Source organism: Convolutriloba macropyga, chromosome 1 (assembly GCF_964194025.1).
Source record: "Convolutriloba macropyga chromosome 1, txConMacr16.3, whole genome shotgun sequence".
NCBI lineage: Eukaryota > Metazoa > Xenacoelomorpha > Acoela > Convolutidae > Convolutriloba > Convolutriloba macropyga.
Window position 1 is genome coordinate 29,412,224 of NC_134468.1, and position 22,598 is coordinate 29,434,821.

General features: G+C 38.3%; 2 protein-coding genes and 1 non-coding gene across 7 annotated transcripts in view; 1 reads left to right on the plus strand and 2 right to left on the minus strand.

Moving 5' to 3' along the window:
• Nucleotides 1-22,598, plus strand: part of LOC142337648 (uncharacterized) — a 422,288-nt gene that overhangs the window by 219,403 nt on the left and 180,287 nt on the right. The window lies entirely within an intron of this gene.
• The window catches only part of LOC142337631 (unconventional myosin-Ia-like), an 85,552-nt gene that overhangs the window by 37,863 nt on the left and 25,091 nt on the right, over nucleotides 1-22,598 (minus strand). For all 3 annotated transcript variants that reach the window (XM_075387019.1, XM_075387010.1, XM_075387027.1), the window contains 7 exons: nucleotides 20,308-20,478; nucleotides 18,735-18,953; nucleotides 17,734-17,940; nucleotides 14,909-15,042; nucleotides 14,102-14,173; nucleotides 13,692-13,851; nucleotides 2,984-3,133 (listed from right to left, as the gene is read on the minus strand). In XM_075387019.1, the coding sequence (XP_075243134.1) occupies nucleotides 2,984-3,133; nucleotides 13,692-13,851; nucleotides 14,102-14,173; nucleotides 14,909-15,042; nucleotides 17,734-17,940; nucleotides 18,735-18,953; nucleotides 20,308-20,478 (1,113 nt within the window). The remainder of the gene's footprint in view (nucleotides 1-2,983; nucleotides 3,134-13,691; nucleotides 13,852-14,101; nucleotides 14,174-14,908; nucleotides 15,043-17,733; nucleotides 17,941-18,734; nucleotides 18,954-20,307; nucleotides 20,479-22,598) is intronic.
• LOC142353035 (U4 spliceosomal RNA) lies at nucleotides 3,678-3,810 on the minus strand. Its single transcript, XR_012761020.1, has one exon. It is a non-coding gene; the product is annotated as a U4 spliceosomal RNA (small nuclear RNA).

A 22,598-nucleotide genomic window follows, 5' to 3' on the forward strand; every position in this document is an offset into this window, starting at 1 on the left:
TTGAGCTTGAAGTAATAGCCCGTTGTTGATTTTCTGTCGTTCACGTCTCCAGACCAGTCTGCATTACTTTCCCCCACTAAATCATAACTAGCCTCTTTTGTGTAAGTACGTTTTAAACCTTTTGAACCTTGAAGATATCGCAGAAGTCGTTTTCCGCACATCCAGTGTTGATTGGTAGGTGCATTCATGTGTCTGGACAGAATGTTGATAGTGAACATGATGTCTGGCCTCGTCTGTTTGGCCAGATACAGAAGTGATCCAACCAAGCTTCTGTAGATCCTCTGGTCCACTTCTTCGTCTCCAGTCTGTGCTGTCTGAAGTTTCAAATTCAAATCAGCTGGAGTTCTTGAGGGTTTGCATTGATCCATTTGAAACCGCTCAAGCATTGTTTCTATGTAGCGTTCTTGGTCGACTGTGACTTTGCCCCCTTCTCGTCTGATTCTTAGACCCAGAAACCAGTGTAGTCTCCCTCTGTCTTCCATGTGAAAGGTTGCTTCTAGTGCCTTCTTGACATCAGAGACCACTGTCATACTTCTTGATGCTACTATGATGTCGTCAACCCAGACCAAGATGAAGGTGTGATCCTCTGCCTCTGATCTTGCGAACAAGCAGTGATCGTTCCTGCTTCTGGTGAACCCCTGTTTCAGTAGGAAGTTTGCCAGCTCTTTGTACCAGTTGTTAGCAGCCTGTTTCAAACCATAAATTGATTTATTTAGTCGACATACTAACTTCTCCCCATCTGATCCGCGTTTTACAAACTCCTGTGGCTGTTCCAGATACACTTCTTCCTCAATTGGTGAGTGCAGGAAAGCAGTCTTGACATCAAATTGGTGAATCACATGGCCCTGCTTCGCTGATAGCTGAAGTAGAATCCTGAATGTCTCTGGCTTACAGGTAGGCGCAAAAGTCTCAAAGTAGTCCAGTCCTTCCACTTGTTTGAAGCCTTTCGCCACATAGCGCGCTTTGTATTTGTCCACTTGACCACTGGGTCCCAATTTCACTTTGTAGACCCTTTTGCCCGGTATGACGTCCCTGTCTGTGGGTGGTCTCACTAGGTTCCAAGTCTCGTTGTCTTGGAGTGCCTTGACCTCGTCCTTCATTGCCCGGTGCCACTGGTCCCAATCGTCACCTTGCTTGGCTTCGTAGACTGTTTTGGGTTCCACATAGTCGCCCTCAGTCACAGCAAGATGGGTCCTGACTTCTCCAAAAAATTGTGGAACATTCCTTGCTCGTGTCCCTCGTCTGGGCTCTGCTCTGTCCGCGTGTTCCAGTGCATCCTCATTGAAGCCAACTGTCTCTAACTGTGAGAAGTCTTCTGTGTCACTGTCTTCCAGTGACTCTGAGTCTCTAACTCCCTCTTGTTATAGTAGATCCTTCATCTAGTGCTGTTTCTCCAACATCCGAGGCCTCTTGTCTCAGTGTTGTTTCTTGAGTATTCACGCTCCCTGCGTCATGCCACTCCTCCTTTATTGCATTAGATGTGTCCTGTCGTTCTCTGTTGTCATCATCTTGATGACCATCATCTGGGTGCCAGATTCCCAGTTCCGAACCATCATCTAGTAGGTCAGCCGTTTCTTTGTTGTCAGGGATTGAGCCCACTTCAGACTCCTTGATGATCACATCTCGAATTGCCATCACCTTGCGTGTGTTGGGTATGTACACCAGGTATCCGTTTTCTCCTTCAGTGTAACCCACAAACTTTCCTTCCAGTGCCTTGGGTTCAAGTTTGCTGACGTCTCTGTCCCTCTTCCTCATGAAGACTGTGCAACCAAAAATAGATAATTTACTAATTGGAAGCTTAGGTTTTATACCTCTCATCAGCTCTGCTGGGCATTTTTCTTCTCCTCGTCTCACAACCAAGTTTCTGATCCTTGTTGCGTGAAGAATTGCTGCTCCCCACATCTTGATGTCTGTAACTTCCTTCTCATATGCATCCTTCAGCACCTTGTGGTTCTTCTTCTCATCATTGGTTGCCCCATTGGGCAGTGGCGCAGGCTCATTGGGTTGCTCCTCTGTCCCCAGTAGTGATTTGTAGAGTCCCTTCGTCTGCATCATCGCCACAAATATTGTGCTCCAGATTGGAAAGCCCTGTGCCTTTCCTGTGTAGGTCAGCAGCTTCACTGTCTTTTGATCCATTGAAGTTTGAGCAGGCAAAACAGTTGTGAAAAGAAAAGGTACTAAGCAGAAAAGGATTATGACTGTCAACAACAAATTGGTTTTGTTTTGGAAATCAATTTTATGACTTAGAAAATTGCTGGGCCCATAACCTGTTGGGTTATGGACTTTCGCAAGCGGAATAAAAAGCGTTTTTAACTAAGTAAAAGAATTAATTTCTCAAAAATGATAGAGTATAACAAAATGATATTTTACAGTAGAATTTAGAGATTTACAGGAGAGATCTGATTATTAGATCAAGATGGTGATTTGAATTTGGGGATGAAAAAGGACCCAAAAATCAGCTGTATATATACCCATTATCAGTGTGAAAAAGTCAAGATACAAAACTAATCTAAGCACCGTGATTTATAGTGGGGGTCGCAAAGGTTACCCAATATGGTTTGCTTCTGCAAATCAGTCGCAAAGGGAACCATAAATGGAATGCATTTGCACTTTTCTAAGAATTCATTCACACTTCCGGAGATATCATCATCATTTAATACATGCTGGGAAGATTTTACATCACTTAATCTAACTCTAATAATAGTTATCGAGATTCACCAATTTGAACCGAATATTGATTCTCAGCACCATTTCTTGACGATTCATATAATTTCTTTGATCGAAGTCATATTGCTTGTCTTTCTAATCTGGTAAGTCAAACTTTCTTTCTAATTCTCACTACGTTTAAGACTATAGTTTGATCGATATTCTAACAGATTACGTTGAAATTTTCAAGATAACGCATTCGGGGAGTTATATGTGGAACTGTTGGACACTTAACATTTGCAGCTAAAATATGATATGATGTAGCTTTCACGCTCACCCTGAATGCCCTGTATTGTGCTGATAGAGTGGTTACAGCCCGTCTCTTAAGCAGAAATGTCTTTCTAGCGAAGAAGCGTCTCCAGCAGGATTGTATCACCACCACCAGCTGCTCCATTTTATCCTTCCTCAACTGCTCCATTCTGAACAGCTACAATCAAACGCACATTCCAATGAATAACTAATTGATCTTTAACTCAACATCAAGCAATCAGGGGGCGTTTCAACGGGACCACTTTTCAAATAGACGACACCTCAATTTTGTACCAAATGTGTGTGTGTGTTAATGCGCGGTTAAATTATAGCTTTTTTCAGAGTCTACCTAAATAGTCCATCTCGCGGAAGCACTGCCTCGTGTGTTTAAATGTATTGGCTATCTTGGAAACCAACGACAAGCACAACTAGAACGAATGCTCTTGCATTTAATGAGAGGTTGTAGTATTCGGTGACCGGACAAAAGATCGAAAGGACAACAGACCGAAAACAGAAGAATTTGGACAATAGATCGAAAGAACATGTTATATGCTGTATAATAAATGAGCGCTCAAATCTGACTGGTCAATACGCAATTTAAATAGTATAATTTCCGATCTATTGTCCCAATTTTCGCTTTCGATCTATTATATTAATTGTCCTAGCACCGTAGTAATCAACGCTTCCATTACTAAACTTGCATGTGTTCACTTGTTTTGAGACCTAATAGGTCCCCATAAATTGCACTAGACGACTCGAGGCCATCTAGGCGGGTTATTGGGAGTAGTTTTCAATTAGCAATAACTGCCGCTCAGGTATCCTTCATTGCGTACAGTACTGCCTCTGCGCAAAGATAACCTCATACGACTTCAATTTAATATCAAGAATAAATTTCTGCTTTTCTGGTCACCAGGGCCTCCATTTCCTTCTCATACCGAGTAATTTCAATTCTGTCCTATTCATATTTCTCCTACTTACGTCAAAGTATCATTCTCCCATTCATAGCATTAGCCATATTTTTAAAATTAGCTTGGAAAATGAAAAGAATAAATTATGCGTACATTGACAACACAAAAGTGTATTCAAATACAGTGTATTAAGCTATTCTATCTACAAATAGTTGAAGCATTGTGGGTGAAGTCTCAGAGCACTAACGCGGTCAAGCTAGCCGGATTTTTAAAACTGGGTCAAGTAAGCCGAAAATGTTTGAGGGTGCTAGGAAAATTGGCCGACAGGGCGTTTAGCCGACAAGGAAAAAATGGGAAATTTAGCCGACAATTTTATCATAATTGGTCATAAAAGTCTCATTGGTCAGTAGTTCGGTTGTGATAGATTCATATCAAGTCCCACGGGCCGCTGAGGCATGGCCATGGCCCGCGAGGCATGGCCATGGCCAGCGAGGCATGGCCAGATGTGGTTATATACCTTTGTTACGCTAGTTGATAGACCTTCGTTACACTAGTCGATGAAAAAACTGCGGTATATTTGTCCGCTTACGAAATAGTGTTTTAAATTGGCCAATCACAGCTTCAGAATAAGTTTTATTGCTCATTTTACTTAAATTGTCGGCTAAATTTCTCATTTTTTTGTTGTCGGCTAAACGCCCTGTCGGCCAATACGGCGGTCACCATGTTTGAGATAGCCGATTATAGCTTGTCCCTGACGGGCCGGTGGGTGCGCTTCGTCACGATAACCGCCCCGCGGTTTCCGGATTACATCCCACAGCGCATAGGAGTAATGGGCATGGACCGCTGGGTTCGAAATCACTAGATTGCTTGAAAATGACCTTTTTTTGGTTCTCTGGTGCTCTGAAGAAATTATAAATTGCAAATATTATGTGATAACAATCGATTTTAGCAACAGACCTCATTTTTGAATAAATGCAATTTAGGTCACGCAAAAATCAAGAAGTCAAGCGTGAAAAATGACCCGAGAAGTGAAATTGAAAGAATGTTCTACAACAAAACAGTCAAGCGAAAAAGCCCCACAATAATTATTTAAAACCGTTCGAGAGCAATTCTAAAAGATATACCTTTAAACATTTTAAAAATACGTTATTGATAGCATCTGACCCAGAAAAACTATGACTGACAGTAAAACTGAAAATTAGGCCCACAACGTTCATCATTTGACAAAAAGAGGAAGCACATTGGGTATTTTGGGGTTGTGATTTTTGTCCAAAAACCGCACTGAAAATTTTCAACAAAGTGCGATCTAATACGTAAAACCCGAATGCAAAATAGATCAAAATTCGAGAGCAGCCATAGATCTGAGGATTAAAAATACGTATTATTAAAAATACGTAGTTCGATAACAGCCTCCACCTCTGCGAGAATATACACAAGGACCAACTTTTAATGACAAAAAAGCAGATCAAACGAAAACAATTGGAAAAAAAACACCATTGGCGGCAAACTGACAGAATATAGCTACGATAGCTGAATTATCCTATAGGACGACGAACTGAAAACCCGAGGACCTTTGGCAACTTTTCGTGTACGTCACTGTTCATTTTGATCCCTATTAGTTCAAACATAGCCAGCAGGTTGCCGAAATTGCTGCAAAATAGACTTCCGTGCCGCAAAATCCAAAAAAATCAGATATAGAAATGAGTTGAAAAACGTTATCGGTGCCTTTTAAAAAACTAAGTTTTTTAAAATTTTTTTAAGTAAACTTAACTTTTAAAGGGCAAAAATCGTTTTGCCGAGTGAAGTAAGTCAGCCATGCTCAAAATCTAGTCACGACAGGCAAGGGAATAATTCAAAAGGGTGTACCCTAGAGAACTCTTTGGGTGCAAAATCCTTTGACATTGGAGAGGTTCGAACAAGTGATCTCACGGATAACAGTTCTTCAAAAACTGACCATCACGCAAAACAAAAAATAGCAGGACAACTCCTGAAATACAATCCACAGTATTGAAGGAAGAACTAAAAAAAGCCACTATCTGGCCAGCAGACCAAAGCACTATTCCAAATCAAAAAGACAAACACAGTTTCACAAAATATAGAGAAAAATAATAACGTCATTCAAAATGTAAACAGTTTTCATACAATCGTGTTGCATACCATGCTTGTCAATGGAAGCTGTCACAAGGCAAAGAAAAAGATAATTGAATCCAAAAAAAAACTAACTGGTTATATAGGAGCGCATCTATAGGCAGAAACAGGCAAAAACAAAAGAAATTAGTTAACAAAACCGACTAAACGTCGGAAGAATTGCCCTCGAACGATTATTGGGAGCTCTAATCAATTGCAGTCTGCTTCAGTCGGGGGGGGGGGGGGGGGCGAACGAACAAGCAAAAATTTTGCAGAAAAAAGACACTCGTTTACAATAATTGCTATGAACTCCGTTCAAGAGCAATTAAAAACAATGAAGATTCATTTCATCTTCGTTATAATTTTGCTAAAATGCGCGTGGGTGCAGAACCAAACTAAAAAAATGTTTGACCACTCTTGAGATGAGGAAAAATAAAAATGACAAAATTCCAACATTATAGTTCAGCAGAAACCTGTTTGTACATCTAATTTACAAAGAGGCGCCAACATTTAAAAACACATAAGCAAAAATTCTAAAAATTGCATAAGTTTTAGAGCCAATGTCTTCAAAACCAAATTTATGCAAACACAGTCCAACCACTGACACAAACTCGAGCTCAGAGAAAGCTCCATTGGAGATCGAAGTCAATAAGAACAAAAACGTTCACAAATATCTTCAAAACTATCTTGGCTTTAATACAACAATCCACTATTCCATCTTGCAGTCCCTTAAAAAGACTAACTGGCCCCTAAAGGTAGAAGAACTCAAAAATCGCTAAAAGCTTCAGGAAAATTGAAACAAAATTGTCAAAATTTAAAGAAAATTTACTAATTATTCCACATATTTTTATCTTTAAAACTATTTCCTGGAAACAAAAATATCCAGTAACTTATTTTTCAGCGCTTAAAAAATTCAATTGCTCCCAGAGATTGAAAAACTCAAAAAAGACTAAAAATAAGAACTAAAAAAATTACAAAATTTGGTAACTTGGCATTACCGAAACATAAAATAGCGGGCAGATTGCCGGAAAATAGCCGCCGTTGACGAGCTTCTTGCACATCGGAATTTAAATAGAAAAGGAAAAGGAAAAATTGACCAAATTTTTTTCTGTTTCTTTTCAGTGTCAAAAAATGTTATAATTTGGCGTGCAGTTTCAGTTAGCAAACACTCTAATGAACTTTGAAGACCTAGTTCTCAAGGACTTAATGACCGGAATTTATCGGTTTATCCCATCTCTTTCGATTGTGCTCTTTTGACTGTGACAGTATTCACTATATTGCGTAGATCAATGAGCGAAAGAAATTAAAATCCATTCAGTTGAAACAGTGAGTGAAGTAAGTCAGAAGTCAAACGTGAAAATTGATCAAAACGTGATCAAAAGATAAAGCGAAATAAAAAAGGAGAGCGCCTAAATAATAGCCATTGAGAGGGTGACGGCGGCTATTAATAACACAAAGAGTAGTTATGAAGAGCAGTTCCAGCTTGCACAAGACTAATAAGAACTTACACGAATGTCAATTGAGGTTCTGTTTAATGAAACTCTAAAAATGGACAAAACCAAGAAAAACAGCACAACTTTGATGTCAAAACTTCAAAATTAACCTTTTCACCTTGAATTTAGACGTTCTATTTGCTATTAACTAAAAATATGACAAATGCTTCAAAAATCTGAAAATCAAAAAAAATTTAATGTTTCTATATTTGGCAGGAAAATTTGTTCAAAACCGTTTTATTGTAATGAAGTTATGTGTAGCAACCCATTGCAAAACTGAAAATAAATTTGTTGGCCAGCAACTATCGTTACAACCAGAGATGACAAAAAATTCCAAAAAAATTATGAACAATTCAAATTTTAACAAAATCTTGCTAAAATTTGAAATATTATTATCTTAAGAACCATTTCATTGTTTCCAGAGACTATCTAGTTTTGCTATTTCAAGCCTTAAATAGTTCAACTGGCTCATAAAACTCGATAAATTTGGAACATAATAATAAATTTCAGAGAAAATTTGAAAACTCAAATTTTATCAAAATATTGGAAAAATTCGTGATATCGAATGATTGAAAAACATTTCATTGCGCCTCGCAACCATGCAGTAACATACTATCAAAACCTAAAGGAAGTTGCCTGGCCGCATAAGCCAAAAAACTGAACAAATGACAAAATTGTTCAGTGTGGTGGGCAACGGTGGGAGGGGTCTTCAACCTCTAAGAGCCGCTCTTCGCATCTAACGCCATGGACTAGTATCAATACCAATAAGCATTAGAGATGGTAACTAAGAACAGAGTTCGAGTAACGGGCATCTAAAATTGGGCTTTATGGGTGGTTTATCCCCTCTCTATTTCTGATTTCGTTTTTGATACTGACTTTGTTCATTTGACATTTTGAAGGCGCGTTAGGTGAGCGAACCGTGGGGCGGGGGTGGAGCAACAGTGTGGGAGGGGGGCAACGGTGGGAGGGGTCTTCAACCTCTTAAGAGCCGCTCTTCGCAAGTAAAAGTCTCCAAAACAGTTTGAGCTGAAACAGAGCTAAAAGGCTCTAAGAGCACTTAATTTCGAATTTCCCGTGGTGCCGAAAAAATACGGCTCTAAGAGCACTTAATTTCGAATTTACCATGGTGCCGAAAAATTCGAAATGTTTCAAAAAACCTGAATAAATTGCAAATAATTGTTTAGAAAATTGCTTAAATTTGTGATATTAAAAACTTTATAAAATATAACATTACATCTAGAAACTATGCAGTAACCTATTTTCAGGTTCTAGAGGAAGTTCCGTGGCTCTTGAGGCTGGAGAAAACTAAAAAACGACAAAAATTTTCAAAAAAAAAATGCAAGTGTTTTAAAAAATTGCTCAAATTTGTGAAATTAAAAAGTTAAAAACTCTTCCATGGCGAATAAAAAAAAATCAGTAATTTACAATGAAACCCTTAAGGAGGTTTTCTGGCCCCTGGGTCTGGAAAAACTTGAATGACACAAAAAAAAGTCGAAAAAAGCAATTTTTATTTTTAAAAAAGCTAAAATTCATTATGTTAAACAGCTGAAAACCATTCCATTACCACTAGAAACTGTGCAGTAACCTATTATCAAACACTGGAGAAGGTTCCTTGACACCGAGGTCTGCAAACTTGGAAAAATGTGCAAATTAGTAAAAATTTGCGTGTTTTTGTTTAGAGTATCGAAACATATAGCTCTCAAAATGGTTAAAAAAGTACTTATGTCCTGCAAAAGACCTCTATCAACTTTAACCAGACTCAATTTTATAGTTGTTCTAAAAAAACGAAGAAAAATAACGAAAAAAAAAACAAAGAAAAATGAAACATTTTGGCGTCAGAAGCTCCTAAAAAAGACTTTTAACCTTAAACTACGCCCTTCCCAGTAGCTTTACCGCACTAAGCAATTGAAGGACTACTATACGCGGCTAAGGGCCACTAAATAAAATTAATGCCCGCTGGGAGCTACTTGTTCATCCGGTTTTTATGGACGAAAAGTCAAATGGGTCAGACAAAAATTCGTTCAAGCAAAAAATCGCATTAAAAAAACCAACAGGACTAATATAATTGCCACAAACTTAGTTTGAGAGAAATGAGCAATTAAAAACGGAAATTCGTGTTTGAAAAAAAAAACTGAGTTTGGTTTCGGGGATCTCAAAAAATTTGAAAAATTTATTTTCTTGAGATATCGGAATGCAGTTTAGTGAGGCTAGCTGTGGTTCAGTTGAAGGGGCGTTAGGTGAGCGAACCGTGCGGGGGAGGGTGGAGCAACAGTGTGGTGGGCAACGGTGGGAGGGGTCTTCAACCTCTAAGAGCCGCTCTTCGCACCTAACGCCATGGACTAGTATTAAAACCAAAAAGCATTAGAGACGGTAACTAAGAACAGAGTTCGAGTAACGGACATCTAAAATTGGGCTTTATGGGTTTATCCCGTCTCTATTTCTGATTTCGTTTTTGAAACTGACTCTGTTCATTTTGACATTCGAAAAATTGTAAAAAGAAAACGATGACAAAAAGAATCTTCAAAAACTTGAAAAAGATAACCAAATTTATTAGGAAAAATAATTCAATTAGCATTATATGCCTCAATAGGGGTGAATAGGATCCTCCTGTCAAAACAAAACAGTTGAAACAGAATTTACCGAAAACCAAAATGTCAAAAAAATTGAAAATCGCCATAATAAAGACAATTTTCGTAGCGAAACAAAACGTCAAAGCAGATAATTAATTGAATAATCAATGATACGATATTGACTGTGACCACAAAGCCCAACTCTAGTGTAGTACATCAAACTAAAAAACAAAAAAAAATCAAAAAAAAATCGGACAAAACAGCCAAAATTGGAGTAGTATGTGCACAACTTTTAAACATAACCGACTAACGTCGGGAGAATTGCTCTCAAATGACCGTCGAGCAGTTGGCTTTGTCAGTAGCTAGCTACAGTTTAGTGAGGCTAGCTTTAGCTTGATTCGACTCTGCAACTTTTAGTTTTCTCGCCTTGTTAGTAAATAAATTAAAAAAACGTTTTAAAAATATGCAAAAATTGCAAAATTTAATAGAAAAGCTTCCAGATTTTGCAGTGAAAACGTTCAAATTTATTCTTTGTTTCTGGAGTTATGTCAGGTGATCCATCTGCAATACTTGAAAAGCTTCGTTGGTCAGTAATGATCGTTAGACGCAGAAAAGGACAAAAATTTTATAAAACTGAAAACAATAGCAAATTTTAACAAAATCTTGCTAAAATTCAAGATATTAAACTCTTCAAAACCATTTCATTTTCTCTAGAGACTATCCAGTATCCCTATTTCAAGCTTAAAATAGCTTCACTGGCTCATAAAGATCCATAAACTTGGAACATAATAAATTTCCGAATGACAAAAATTTAAATTTTATCAAAAAATTGCTCAAGCTGGATTCATTAAAACATTGATAACCATTCCATTAACTCTAGAAACTATGCAACAGCTTATCATCAAACCTTGGAGGAACCTGGTGCCGGAAAAAGTGATAAAGAATTCGAACAGATTAAAAACTTGAAATATTGCAAATATTTTTAAAAATTGCTCATATTAAAATCTTGAAAAAAATCCATTACATCTAGAAGCTATGCATTAACCTATAATCAAAAATCAGAGGAGGTTATCTGACTCTTGAGGCTGGAGAAACAAAAATTGACAAAAAATTTCAAAAAAATTTTGAAATAAAATTTTTTCGGTAACTTATCGCACCCCTAAGGACGTTTTCTGGCTCCTGCGTCTGGAAAGACGTGAATAATGAACAGTAAATGAAAAAGTTGAAATTTGCACGTTACGAAAAAATACTAAAATTCGTGATAGAAAATGCTGAACCATTCCACTACCACCAGAAACTATGCAGTAACCTATTATAAAACCGTAGAGGAGTTTTCTTGTTACCTAGGGCTGAAAGAACTCAAAATGACAAAAATTTTCAAAGAGGTTGAAAAAAATTGTGAAAATTAGAATGAAAGCGCATGTTTTTAGCGATCATTTGTTCGTCAGTGTCCACGTGGGGGGTGCACCGGAGGTTGATGGGGAAGACGGTGGTGTTCAACATTGGGGTGGGGGTCAACAGCGCGATGGCGGGGCGGGGTGGGGCAGTAGCGGGGGGGGGGGGGGAAGGGTCAACAGGAAGAGGGTGGAGGGGTGCCGGGAGGGGGGGGGGGGGTGGGGGTGTCTCCTCAAAAGTTTTTGGGAATCGCATACTTAGAGACTAGTAAGACGTAAGGCTTGAGAGAGCTAATCGTCCACTTAATGCAAGCGCTACCTGTTTTTTGTCCCGTTTTTGAGGAAGAAAAGTCAAATGGGTAAGACGACAAGTCGGTCGAGCGAAAAATCGCATAAAAAGACAACAGGACTAATGTAATTGCTACAAAATTCGTTTGAGAGCAATTAAAAAAGAAAAACAACTTAGAACAAAAACAGACGTATTCAACGAAATGAGCATCGAGGGGTTGTTGAACAGTACAGTGATTTACAAAAATTCCGTTCAAAGATCCAGGAATAAAGGAAAAACAACGGATTAACGTCGGGCAAATGGCTCTCAAATTGCTGGCGAGCGGTTGGCTTCGACAGTAGCTACTTACGCTTTAGTGAGGCTAGCTTCAGCTTAATTGAAAGTGTGTGGGGTGAACGAGGGGATGGGGGCACATGATGGCTGGGGGGGGGGGTCAGTAGCGCTGTTCCGGGTGGAAAATACATGGGTTGGGGATTGGCGGTTTAAGAGGGGGAGGGAGTGAAGTGGGGTGGGTGGGGGGTAGACTTGAAGAACCACTTTTCACCCCGTTAAGTTATGTCTCCAAAACCATTGGGGAATCGATTACTAGGAGTCTATTATGGCGAAAGTCTCAACGAGAACTAAAATTCGAAGTCAAATAGACGCTGCCTGTTTATCCCGTTTTTAAGGACAGAAGGTCAACAGGGTCAGACGGAAAATCGGTCATGCGACAAAAAAAACGCATAAAAAGACCACAGGACTGCTACATTTTATAATATAACCGGCAGATTGCCTGAAAATAGCTGCCGTTGATTCCAATAAGCATGATTGGGATTGAAAGAATAGAAGATACTGAAAAAAAAAGATTTTTGTACAAAAACATTTTTTAAGTCCGATTCATTTTGATGGCATTTCGTAGTTGAACATAACGTACTTCTGTTTCTTAGAGAGAGGCTACAGGGGCTACTATCAATACCAATAAGCATTAATAAGCATTAGAGATGGTAACTAAGACTTATAGGAACGACGTTCGAATAGCGGGCATCTAAAATTGGGCTTTATGGATTTATCCCGTTTTTACTTCTGACTTCAATTTTTTATACTGACTCTGTTCATTTTGAATTGCTTTGCTGAGCAACTGATGTTCAAAATCACTTTTAGGAGAATGAGAGAAGAGAGAAACTAGCCTAGAGAACTCAAAAAGATATCACGCAAAATGTTGAAAAAGCGGCAAAATGAGGTAAAGCGAACATTTTTTTATTCGACGAAGTAAAAAACATAGCAGGACAAGTCCTGACGTACAATTCAAAGAATTTTTATTGACTAAACAGAAAACTAGACCTAGAAAGGACTATGAGTGGATTAGGAAAACCATTTAGAAAAAAAATGCGATCCAAAAAATCGAAAAAACAGAAAAAATCAAAGCGAAATTGCCGCATGTGAACAAAAAACCACTAGCGAGAAAGCGAATTTTTGTTCAAACGCCGTTTTCTCACTCTACTTTAAATTTAGAGCGAAAAAATTTCACGCCGCAAAACCACTCGCTTTTTCGCTCCACTTCCTGTTTCGGCGTGACCAAAATCACTACTCCAATTTGACTTCAAAAATCATGAAAATGTGTGAACAGATCTTAAAAAAAAAAGACAGCGCCCCAATACAATTCAAATTCTTTGAATTGTAAAAAAAATACGACCGCAATAATAGCCGGCTGAGAAGATGAGGGCGGCTATTAATAAACTTCGTTTGGGAGCAATTAAATACTTTTCAATGCAGCGCATGGACAAATAGCTTCTCTCGCTCATCAACAATTAGTTCACACGGCAGTTTTACTCTTTCGCGTTTAGGCAAAAACTCATTTTCGAGTCGTAAAAAACGGCAATATAGCTACGTTCAGCTAACAGCTTCACAGCTATAAGTGGTATCGATTAGTTATTGCATTCCAGGTTTCAGAGCGGTCTTGTAGCACGAAAACTAACAGTTTTAGGATCATTTAGGAAAATTTTCGTAGTGCCCAGTGCAATCTCTTTATCGTCTGTCAGTTGCTGCAGGTGGTAAATTGAACGCAAGATGCACACTGCGCCTTCTCGCGGATCACCTGTCCATCGTGGCCAAGTTTCGGCCGACAGCATACGATACCTAAAAATACGACAGCAGAGTTTTACTGCAAACCTTACACTATCTTCACAAAACAAACAGTCTTGTAATATCCACACGCGCAACATTAAACAATGTTTTGATATTAGTTACTTTAATTGATTATTCGATTCAACATCAAGGGATATGTCCTTCTGTTGCGCCAGATTTGTAAAATTGCGCCAGAATTTATTTTATACGTTACTAGTAAAAAATTTCGAGACAAATTTTCAGATCTTCCTCCCAGACGTACCTTTGTACAAACGCCTCATACTTCTGCCTGTACGCAAACCCAGCACGTCGCACTTGTACATTCTCCACTAACCTAAAAAAGAATTTTCAATTTCAATCAGTGAGCCGCCCAATGCGAAATTCAGTCATTCAAATCAGTCGCCCCAATCGAACGAAACAAATCAAATTATTTTTGTCACCAAACGAGAACCCAGCACGTCGCACTTGTACATTCTCCACTAACCTAAAAAAGAATTTTCAACTTCAATCAGTGAGCCGCCCAATGCGAAATTCAGTCATTCAAATCAGTCGCCCCAATAGAACGAAACAAATCAAATTATTTTTGTCACCAAACGAGAAAACTGTAAAAATTAGGGTGGCGGTCAAGCAAGCCTAATTTTGCGCCAGATTTATCCTTTTGTAGGCAAGGAAGCCAAATTTTGAAAAAGAAGTCAGGTGAGCCGAAAACTTTCGAGATAGCCGTATTATAATTTGTCCCTGACAGGCCGGTTGGTGCGCTTCGTCGCGATAACCGGCCCGCGGTTTCCGGATTACATCCCACAGCGGAAGAGAGGCAGGGCCATGGACAGCGTCCCGATGGGGCTCCAAAATACTAGATCTCTTGAAAATGACCTTATTTTTGTTTCTCTGATGCACTGGAAGACATTATATTGCGAGTACTCTGCGGTCTTGATTGTAGCGGTTAACTTATTATTTCGGATGTATTATTTCGGGAAAATTACATAAAATTCGGCTCACTTTTACTTCGGCTTACCTTGCGTTCGACAAAAATTATGCCAAAAATCTTTCAAACTTGATTTATGCTTACCCCAGGTAGCGCACTTGTGCTGTGACCAGATCATCAACAAAGTTGCGCGCAGATTTGGTGGAATTGGGGTTAATGCATCTAACGTAGTGCGGGTTCTTCTCTTTCAGGCTCGTAATCAACTCATGCATTGAGGACTGCAACATAAGTAGAACATTACATGTGATCGAACGCGAAAGAGCCATCATAGATAACAGTTCTAGCTCCTCGAAGAAATTTATTTCGGATCTGCTATCTCCAATTCGTTCATGCAAAAATTAAACAGTGTTTCTTGAAGTGTTTTAAGTAGTGTTGTAAATGGAAGGGGTCCTTAAAATTTATATAGGTACGGGTTTTAGATTTTTAGTTCTGGTAGCGTTTGTCAGATTAAAATATAGCTAATTTTAGTACCGGCAAGGAAAGCCAGTGTCAACCAACAGCGCAGCGAATAACAAATATTCGGCTAAAAAGTTAATGGCGTTTGTTTTATGTCTGTATTGACACCCCAAGTTAAAACTCGAGCAACATGACAGACACGAACTAGCACATGTAGGCAATGGTCTTTGTTCTCTGTAATGCCAAATATAGTTTTAGGCTTTTCTATATACTTTCAAGCTTCAGACGTAGGCGCCATTGAACAATTACTTCAAAATTATACTCAAAGATATTGCAGAGATTTTGATTACCTTTAAGCAACAAACATGACAAAGCACCAGAAAATACCATCAGATGACAAACATAGCCGGTAGACTGCCAGGCAATAACCGCGAATAGACAGTTGTGCCCACTGCTTAAAAAGACTACTGGGACCAAAGACAAACATAGCTGACAGACTGCTAGAAAATAGCCGCAATAGCTTCGTAGATCTGCAGCCTCAAAAAACAGTAAAAAAGACAGACAAAAAAATTCGTCTTTTCATTGAAGGCTGATCTGTTATATTTTGATTAAAAATCTGTATAAGGTTTTGCTGCATCTATAAGCTGCTCTCAAATAACCTTCATTTAGAGTGACACACACCCATTTGACCTTATCTCTTTTAATTAAAGTAAATAAAAGTCAATTTCAAAGTGAGGAAGTCATTTTTGAGAGTGACATAAGTCAAATGTGACCAAAAATTTAATCACGCGCATGAACAAAAAAACTCTCGCTCCACCAAGAGCAAAAAATGACGTCACACATGCAATTCAGTTGAAATTGCATGAACGAATGAACAAAAAGGAAATAAAAGCCGCAAAAACACTAGCTTTTTCGTTCCATTTCCTGTTTCGGCGTGACCAAAATCACTACTCCAATTTGACTTCAAAGGTCATTAAAATGTGTGAACAATCTTAAAAAAAATAAAAAAGACAGCGCCCCAATACAATTCATATTCTTTGAATTGTAAAAACCAAGAGAAGGCCAATAATCGCCCCAGCTATCGCTGTGCGGCTATTAAAAAAGACGCTACTAAAAAAACTGAATTTCAAATCTTTGCTCACTCTTAACTCAAACGTCAAACACCATATCTTTCAAGTAATAGAGCTTTATAATAAATAGTTAGAGTGACCTCTATTTATTTTCAACAGGATTTACACATTCTTAGTGTAGATTTAGTAAGTGAGTGCAAAAGTCATTTTTTGAGTGAGGTAAGTCATCTATGATCAAAAATTTATCCCGCATAAGACTCCAAAACTCAGACCATAGAGTAACAAATGACGTCACGCACACAAACGCAGCTGCACCGTGTCAGAAGTCACTGTAGAAAGTCGCTGTTGGACTTTTAGGAGCTTGATCAAATGATCGCAACGAAGAAAATGAACGAGGAATTAAAACATGGCCAGTAGAATAACCAAAACAACTCGAAGAGTCGTGCATTATATACTCAAAACAAACCTTAGCTATATCAAAAATATCGAGCAAAAAAATAACAAAAAAAGTTGGCCGCCTAATAACAATACTGAAGGTTTTTAAAAATGAGGGTACCGTAGGATATAAATTAGGGCAGGTGAGAGGGGGTAAAAGGGGGGGGGGGGTTGAGGGCAGTACGTGTACGGTGGTACGGTACGGTCAGGTGGGATACAGGCAGAGGGATGTGAGCTCCAGGGTACTATTAAATTGTCAAAATTTTAAATGATAATGATTCACCTTCAATATTCTCCAGTTGTTCCTAATTACTATACATTACAAACTAAGCTGCTGTTAAATTCTAATACTGGGAGAACACAAGACAACGCCCATACTCTTCAGGGAATATTAAAGTTTCACAAAACTGCATCTGAATTTAGACCGATTGTCGTGAACAGGAAAAATTACTGAGCTTTAAATACCCGAAAAAATCATTGGTCATTATCCTCGAAAGGTCAAATTTTTCAACCGGTACTTGTAGGAAGGCATTATTAAATTGAATTGTTTGTATTTCATGAAGTAACAGAAAGAACAGAACAGCACTCCAAAATGTGGAATTTTTAAGCGTAAAATGAGTTTCATTGTTCCTTCATTGAAATTTTATCTAAAAATGAAAATTAGACAAATATAACGGTTGTGCCTATCGAGTTCTACACTTTTCGCTCGTCAGTAACAATTGCAATTGGAAAATCACTCGACAATTCAACTTAGAACAGTATTGAGTGGGCCGTCCAAACATCTTTTGATTAACATGTAATGTTAGACCTTTGCTCAGCAGTTGACACATGGATATGTTATCTGCAAAACAAGCCACTATCGTTCTCTGTCTGCTTTGACACCCCAAGTTAATACTCAGGCAACATTACAGACAAAAATTTCAGTAAATGGGGAAAATCTGGGTCTTCAGTGTTCAGAACAAGGAATCGAAATCTGTCCATTCGAAAAAAAACTGAACTATACGAAACCTTGAATTTGGTTCCGGAGCAGGACACGAGCTTGCTTGAATGGTGTCGGTATCCTTGAGCAGGTCTCGACTCCTGTCCCTCAGCTTTTAGCTTGAACGCCACACACTCTTTCACAATGAAGTGCCTTGCACTGGCAATCGCATCTTCCAAGTCCATATATAGAGTGTCTTTGTTCTTCTCGACAAAGCCATGCACTTGATACGTCACCTGAAATGTGTACTAATGAATTCAACCCCTTTCATCAAATTAACAAACATAACCGTCGGGCGAATTGCTCTGAAACGATCGGTTGGCTTCGGTGGTAGCCAGCTGGGACTTAAGGATGCTAGCATTGGGGGGGGGGGGGGGGTTAAGCATTGGGGTCAGGTTTGCGGAAGAGCTGGACGAGAGGGAGTCCAAATCGCCCGGTTGGAAGAGGGTGGAGGGGTGCCGGCGGAGGGGGGGGGGGTGTCTCCTCAAAACAGTTTTGGTGAATCGCACACTTAGACTAGTAAGACGTAAGGCTTAAGAGAGCTAATCGTCCACTTAATGCCCTCCAAGCGCTACCTGTTTTTTATCCCGTTTTTGAGGACGAAAAGTCAAATGGGTCAGACGACAAATCGGTCAAGCGAAAAATCGCATAAAAAAGACAACAAGACTAATATAATTGCTACAAACTTCGTTTGAGAGCAATTAAACGTTGTCTCAAAGAATTTAATCGCAGAATCGCTCCGCACACTTGTGAGTATTAGACAAGCAAGGTTACCATAATTAAACAATTGAAAAAGTAAAAAAAAAAATAATATGCAAATTTAGGTTTAGGGACAACTTTAAATGTATATGACAAAACAGAAATGAAAAAATTAGTTACTTAAAACCTTTCATTACGGTTAATTAAAACAATAAATTTTATTCACATTAAATTTCAGTCGAAGCTAGTAAAAAATGGCACTTTTAAGCCGATAAAATATTTCAACGAATTTGAGCTAAATTGGACTGAAATTACAAAAAAAAAATCGTACCTTGCCAGCGTAGTGGCTAATTGAGAATGCATTGTCGGGGAACTCTTTCACAGACACTCCTCGTTTGTCTCGGCTGTCGTAGTACACACTCATTGCTTCCCCTGGCGAAATTTTGTTGTTCAGGCGAAATGCTTCATTCATAGACTGGAGAAAGAGGGAGTCGTTCCCACCTCCAAAACGACATTGCTCCTCGAGCAGGGTCAAGATGTTGAACCGCTGCTGAAATCCAACAATTTACATGCACAAAGTAATCATTTCTAATCCATCTTAGAAGCACTGAGTAGTGGCCAGAGGAATGTTCTAGCACTTCAACATCTGATATCAAATTCCGATGCAAAAACGATCAATGCCCAATGTTTTTCCGTTGCGCTTGTTGTCTCATCTGAACAACAAACACAGATCGCAAATTGCCACAAAACAGCAGCCTTTGACGTGCCTGATGCACATCAGGATTGAAACAGAAAAGGAAACACAGCCGACTAACGTCGGGCGAATTGCTCTCAAATGACCGGCGAGCGGTTGGCTTCGTCAGTAGCTAGCCACGGTGGGGGGGGGGGGGTGCACCGGGGGCTGATGGGGGCAACACTGCATTGGGGGGGGGGGGCAACAGCGCGGTGGGGGGTGGAGGCAATAGTGGGGGGGGGGGGGGGGGGGGTTGTCCCAACCTCTAAAAACCGCCCTTCACACCATAAGTATAGGTCTCTAAAGCAGTTTGAGCTGAAACAGAGCTGAAAGGCTCTAAGAGCACTTAATGCCCGCTGGGCACTACATGTTTATCCCGTTTTTGAGGACGAAAAGTCAAAAGCGTCAGACGAAAAATCGGTCAAGCGAAAAATCGCATAAAAAAGACCGACTGGACTAATATAATTGCTACAAATTTCGTTTGAGAGCAATTAAAAAAAGAAAAAGATTTTTTTCGTTTTTTAGTCAGTGTTAAAAGTGATTCAATTTGGCGTACAGTTTCAGTTAGATTTTAAAACTATACTTAATTCAGCTTCTAAACTGAAAGTTGTAAAGAATAAAACTAGTGTCAAGGGGGTGTGGAGTCAATTTCTATGAACCGCCCTTCACACAAGTATAAGTGTCCAAAACAGTTTCTGTGACTCGCATACAACTAATGCCCGCTGGACGCTACCTGTTTATCCCGTTTTTGAGGATGAAAAGTCAAATGGGTCAGACGAAAAATCGGTCAAGCGAAAAATCCCATAAGACCAACAGGACCGATAATTGCTACAAACTTTGTTTGAGAGCCATTAACCAGCGACTAAAAAAATTTCAGCTGAATCATCGCCCGGAAGCCAAATCTTAGGTAGACAGCGGATGTCAAGTTGCAATTCTAAGCTTCAAATTGATCTAACATTTATATTAAATATTAAATATAGTCTCTGAACTCGAAACTATGTTATCAATTTACGCCTTGTAGCAGTTTCGATGCTTCGTGCATTTCAGATACTAATACGGCGCTCCTGCGTTAACACCTGAAGGTTGTTATATTTGAGCCAAATGCTATAATTAAGCAAAATAATTTACTGAATTTCATGCTTATGGAATAAGCCAAGTATGGTATACTCACCGGTCCCTCAATGAGACAACAAACAGGCGTGTTGTCTGAGTACTCAATCTGCTTCCATTTGATACCCTCAGCAAGGTACTCGGCCTGCTCTTCCTTCAACGTCAGTTGGACAAACAGCTGTTGCAGCTTCTCATTGCAGTAATTAATTATAAACTGCTCGAAGTTATTCTCCTAAACAAAACCAACCCTAGAAAAAAGTGGGTTCTAACAGCCAACAGTTTATCAATAAATATAGCAACAAATTTTCGCTTTTACCGCCTCCCTTTTGTAGAATATCGACCATAGCTGGCAGTTGTAAGCAAAAACATATCCTATAAATTCACAGCTGTATAATCTCACAATACTATCTATCAAACGGTTGATAACCAATTTGGATTACACACGCTGATCAAACAAGGCGGCTCGTTAATGTGCGTTCGCACATGATGTTCCGACCCGAGCTCATCTACATTTTTGACTTAATTGTCAACCAAATGAAGAGATAACAAAAATAGATGTTTGAATTTAAAAAATGCTACTTTTAAGTTAATTAAACACACTAAATTCTGCCTCGATGAAATAGCAATCATAGGTTTCATTCATGTGACATCAATAACTCATCACAATAAGTCGTGTGGCAAAGAAAAATACATCAAAACCACGAAATTTTTGAGAAAACCCATAGTATCAAAGTCAAAAAATTCTTCAGCTTTCAACGTAAGGCATTTAATACGCTAAAATATGCCTAGATGATGTGACGACTAAGATGTTTGTCATTCAAAATTTATCGTTAAGACATTACAACAAGTCATTGACTATGAAAACAACAAAAACAGGCAAAATCCAAAAGTTCGGAAGAAAATTGAGAGAAGAAAGTGTCGAAGCTATTTAAACCATAAGCTTTTTTCTCTGAAAACTTTTTCAACGATCCATTGAACGTCTTCACTAAGCCAATGGGAGCTATCAATATGAGGATAATGTAATAGATTTCAAAAGGAACCAAAATTACTTAAAAAAATACAAAAATTATAAAAATTATGAAAACTCGTGCACCGAAGTCAAAAAAACCAATAGTTAGAAGACAAAACCGCTAACTAGATAAATGGTTGCTGATGTAGAAAAAAAGCGGTTCTGTCATTACCGAGACTGACTTACAATCCACGAAAATAAGCTTAAGATTGATTTATGTTCAAAAAAAATAAAAAAAAATTTTTAAAGTCTTAACAGCCATTAAACTCAAAAGCTTTCATAGGAACTCAATGAATACGCTCAGCTATGCCACGATGGGAATACAAGGATGTTTATGACGCCTAGATAATCAATAAGACATCACAATATGTCTTATGACTATGAAAAAAAAACAACAAATACAGGCAAAAACCAAAATTTCTTTAGAAAAATGGGAGAAGAAAGTGTTGAAGCCATTTAAACCATACTTTTTTCTCAGAAAGTTTTATCTATGATCCTTTGGACGTCTTCACTAAATGAAGATGTAGCCATCAATATTAGGATGACGTGATAAGATTTCAAAATGAACCAATAAAACGAAATGTCCAAAAAATTTTTAAAAAATTTGAAATCTTGTGGCATTGAAGACGTATAGCCAATAGTTATTTGATAAAGCCACCAATGCAATTAACTTATGTTGCAGTGGTATGAAGGAGTTCAATCCTGTTTTTACTGAGAGGAGATTACAGTTCACAAAAATAAGTTTATGATTTACTAATTTTAAAAAACTTTCGAAAATTTATTTTCAAAGTCTTAACAGCCATTAGCTGTCCACTCACAGCACTAGATAGGTTCACTTAATGCTCATTAGCAAATCTATTGCACCTTTAGTCAACAAGTTTATGCCATAGGATTATAAAACTTTAGTAAAACCTCAAAAATAAATCAAAATTTCACTTGAAATTACGAAATTTGAGATACGAGTCCAAAAAAAAAACATGAGCGATCCCTTCGAAACAAATTTTTTGTTCATTGGGCTTCATTTGATTGTAAAAGAGGTTTGTCATTAACGGAACTTCGATATTAAAAGTGTCTAGTAGTCTCTAGGTGACTTGAAAAAACAAAAAAATTGCAAAATTTTCTAAAAAAAAAGGGCTCCCAAACCTAATTCGAATTTTTTATATATATTATACTGCCCTCTAAGACTAGAACTAGTCTTTATTATCTCCTTTCGTCTATTAAAAACCTAAAATTGGTTTACTTTTTCGCGTGAAATCTAGTTTTGAATTAAATTTTTCGTAGAAAAAACGTTAATTAGAACGAAAATTACGGTAAAAGTGAACAAAAGTGAACCAAATATCCAC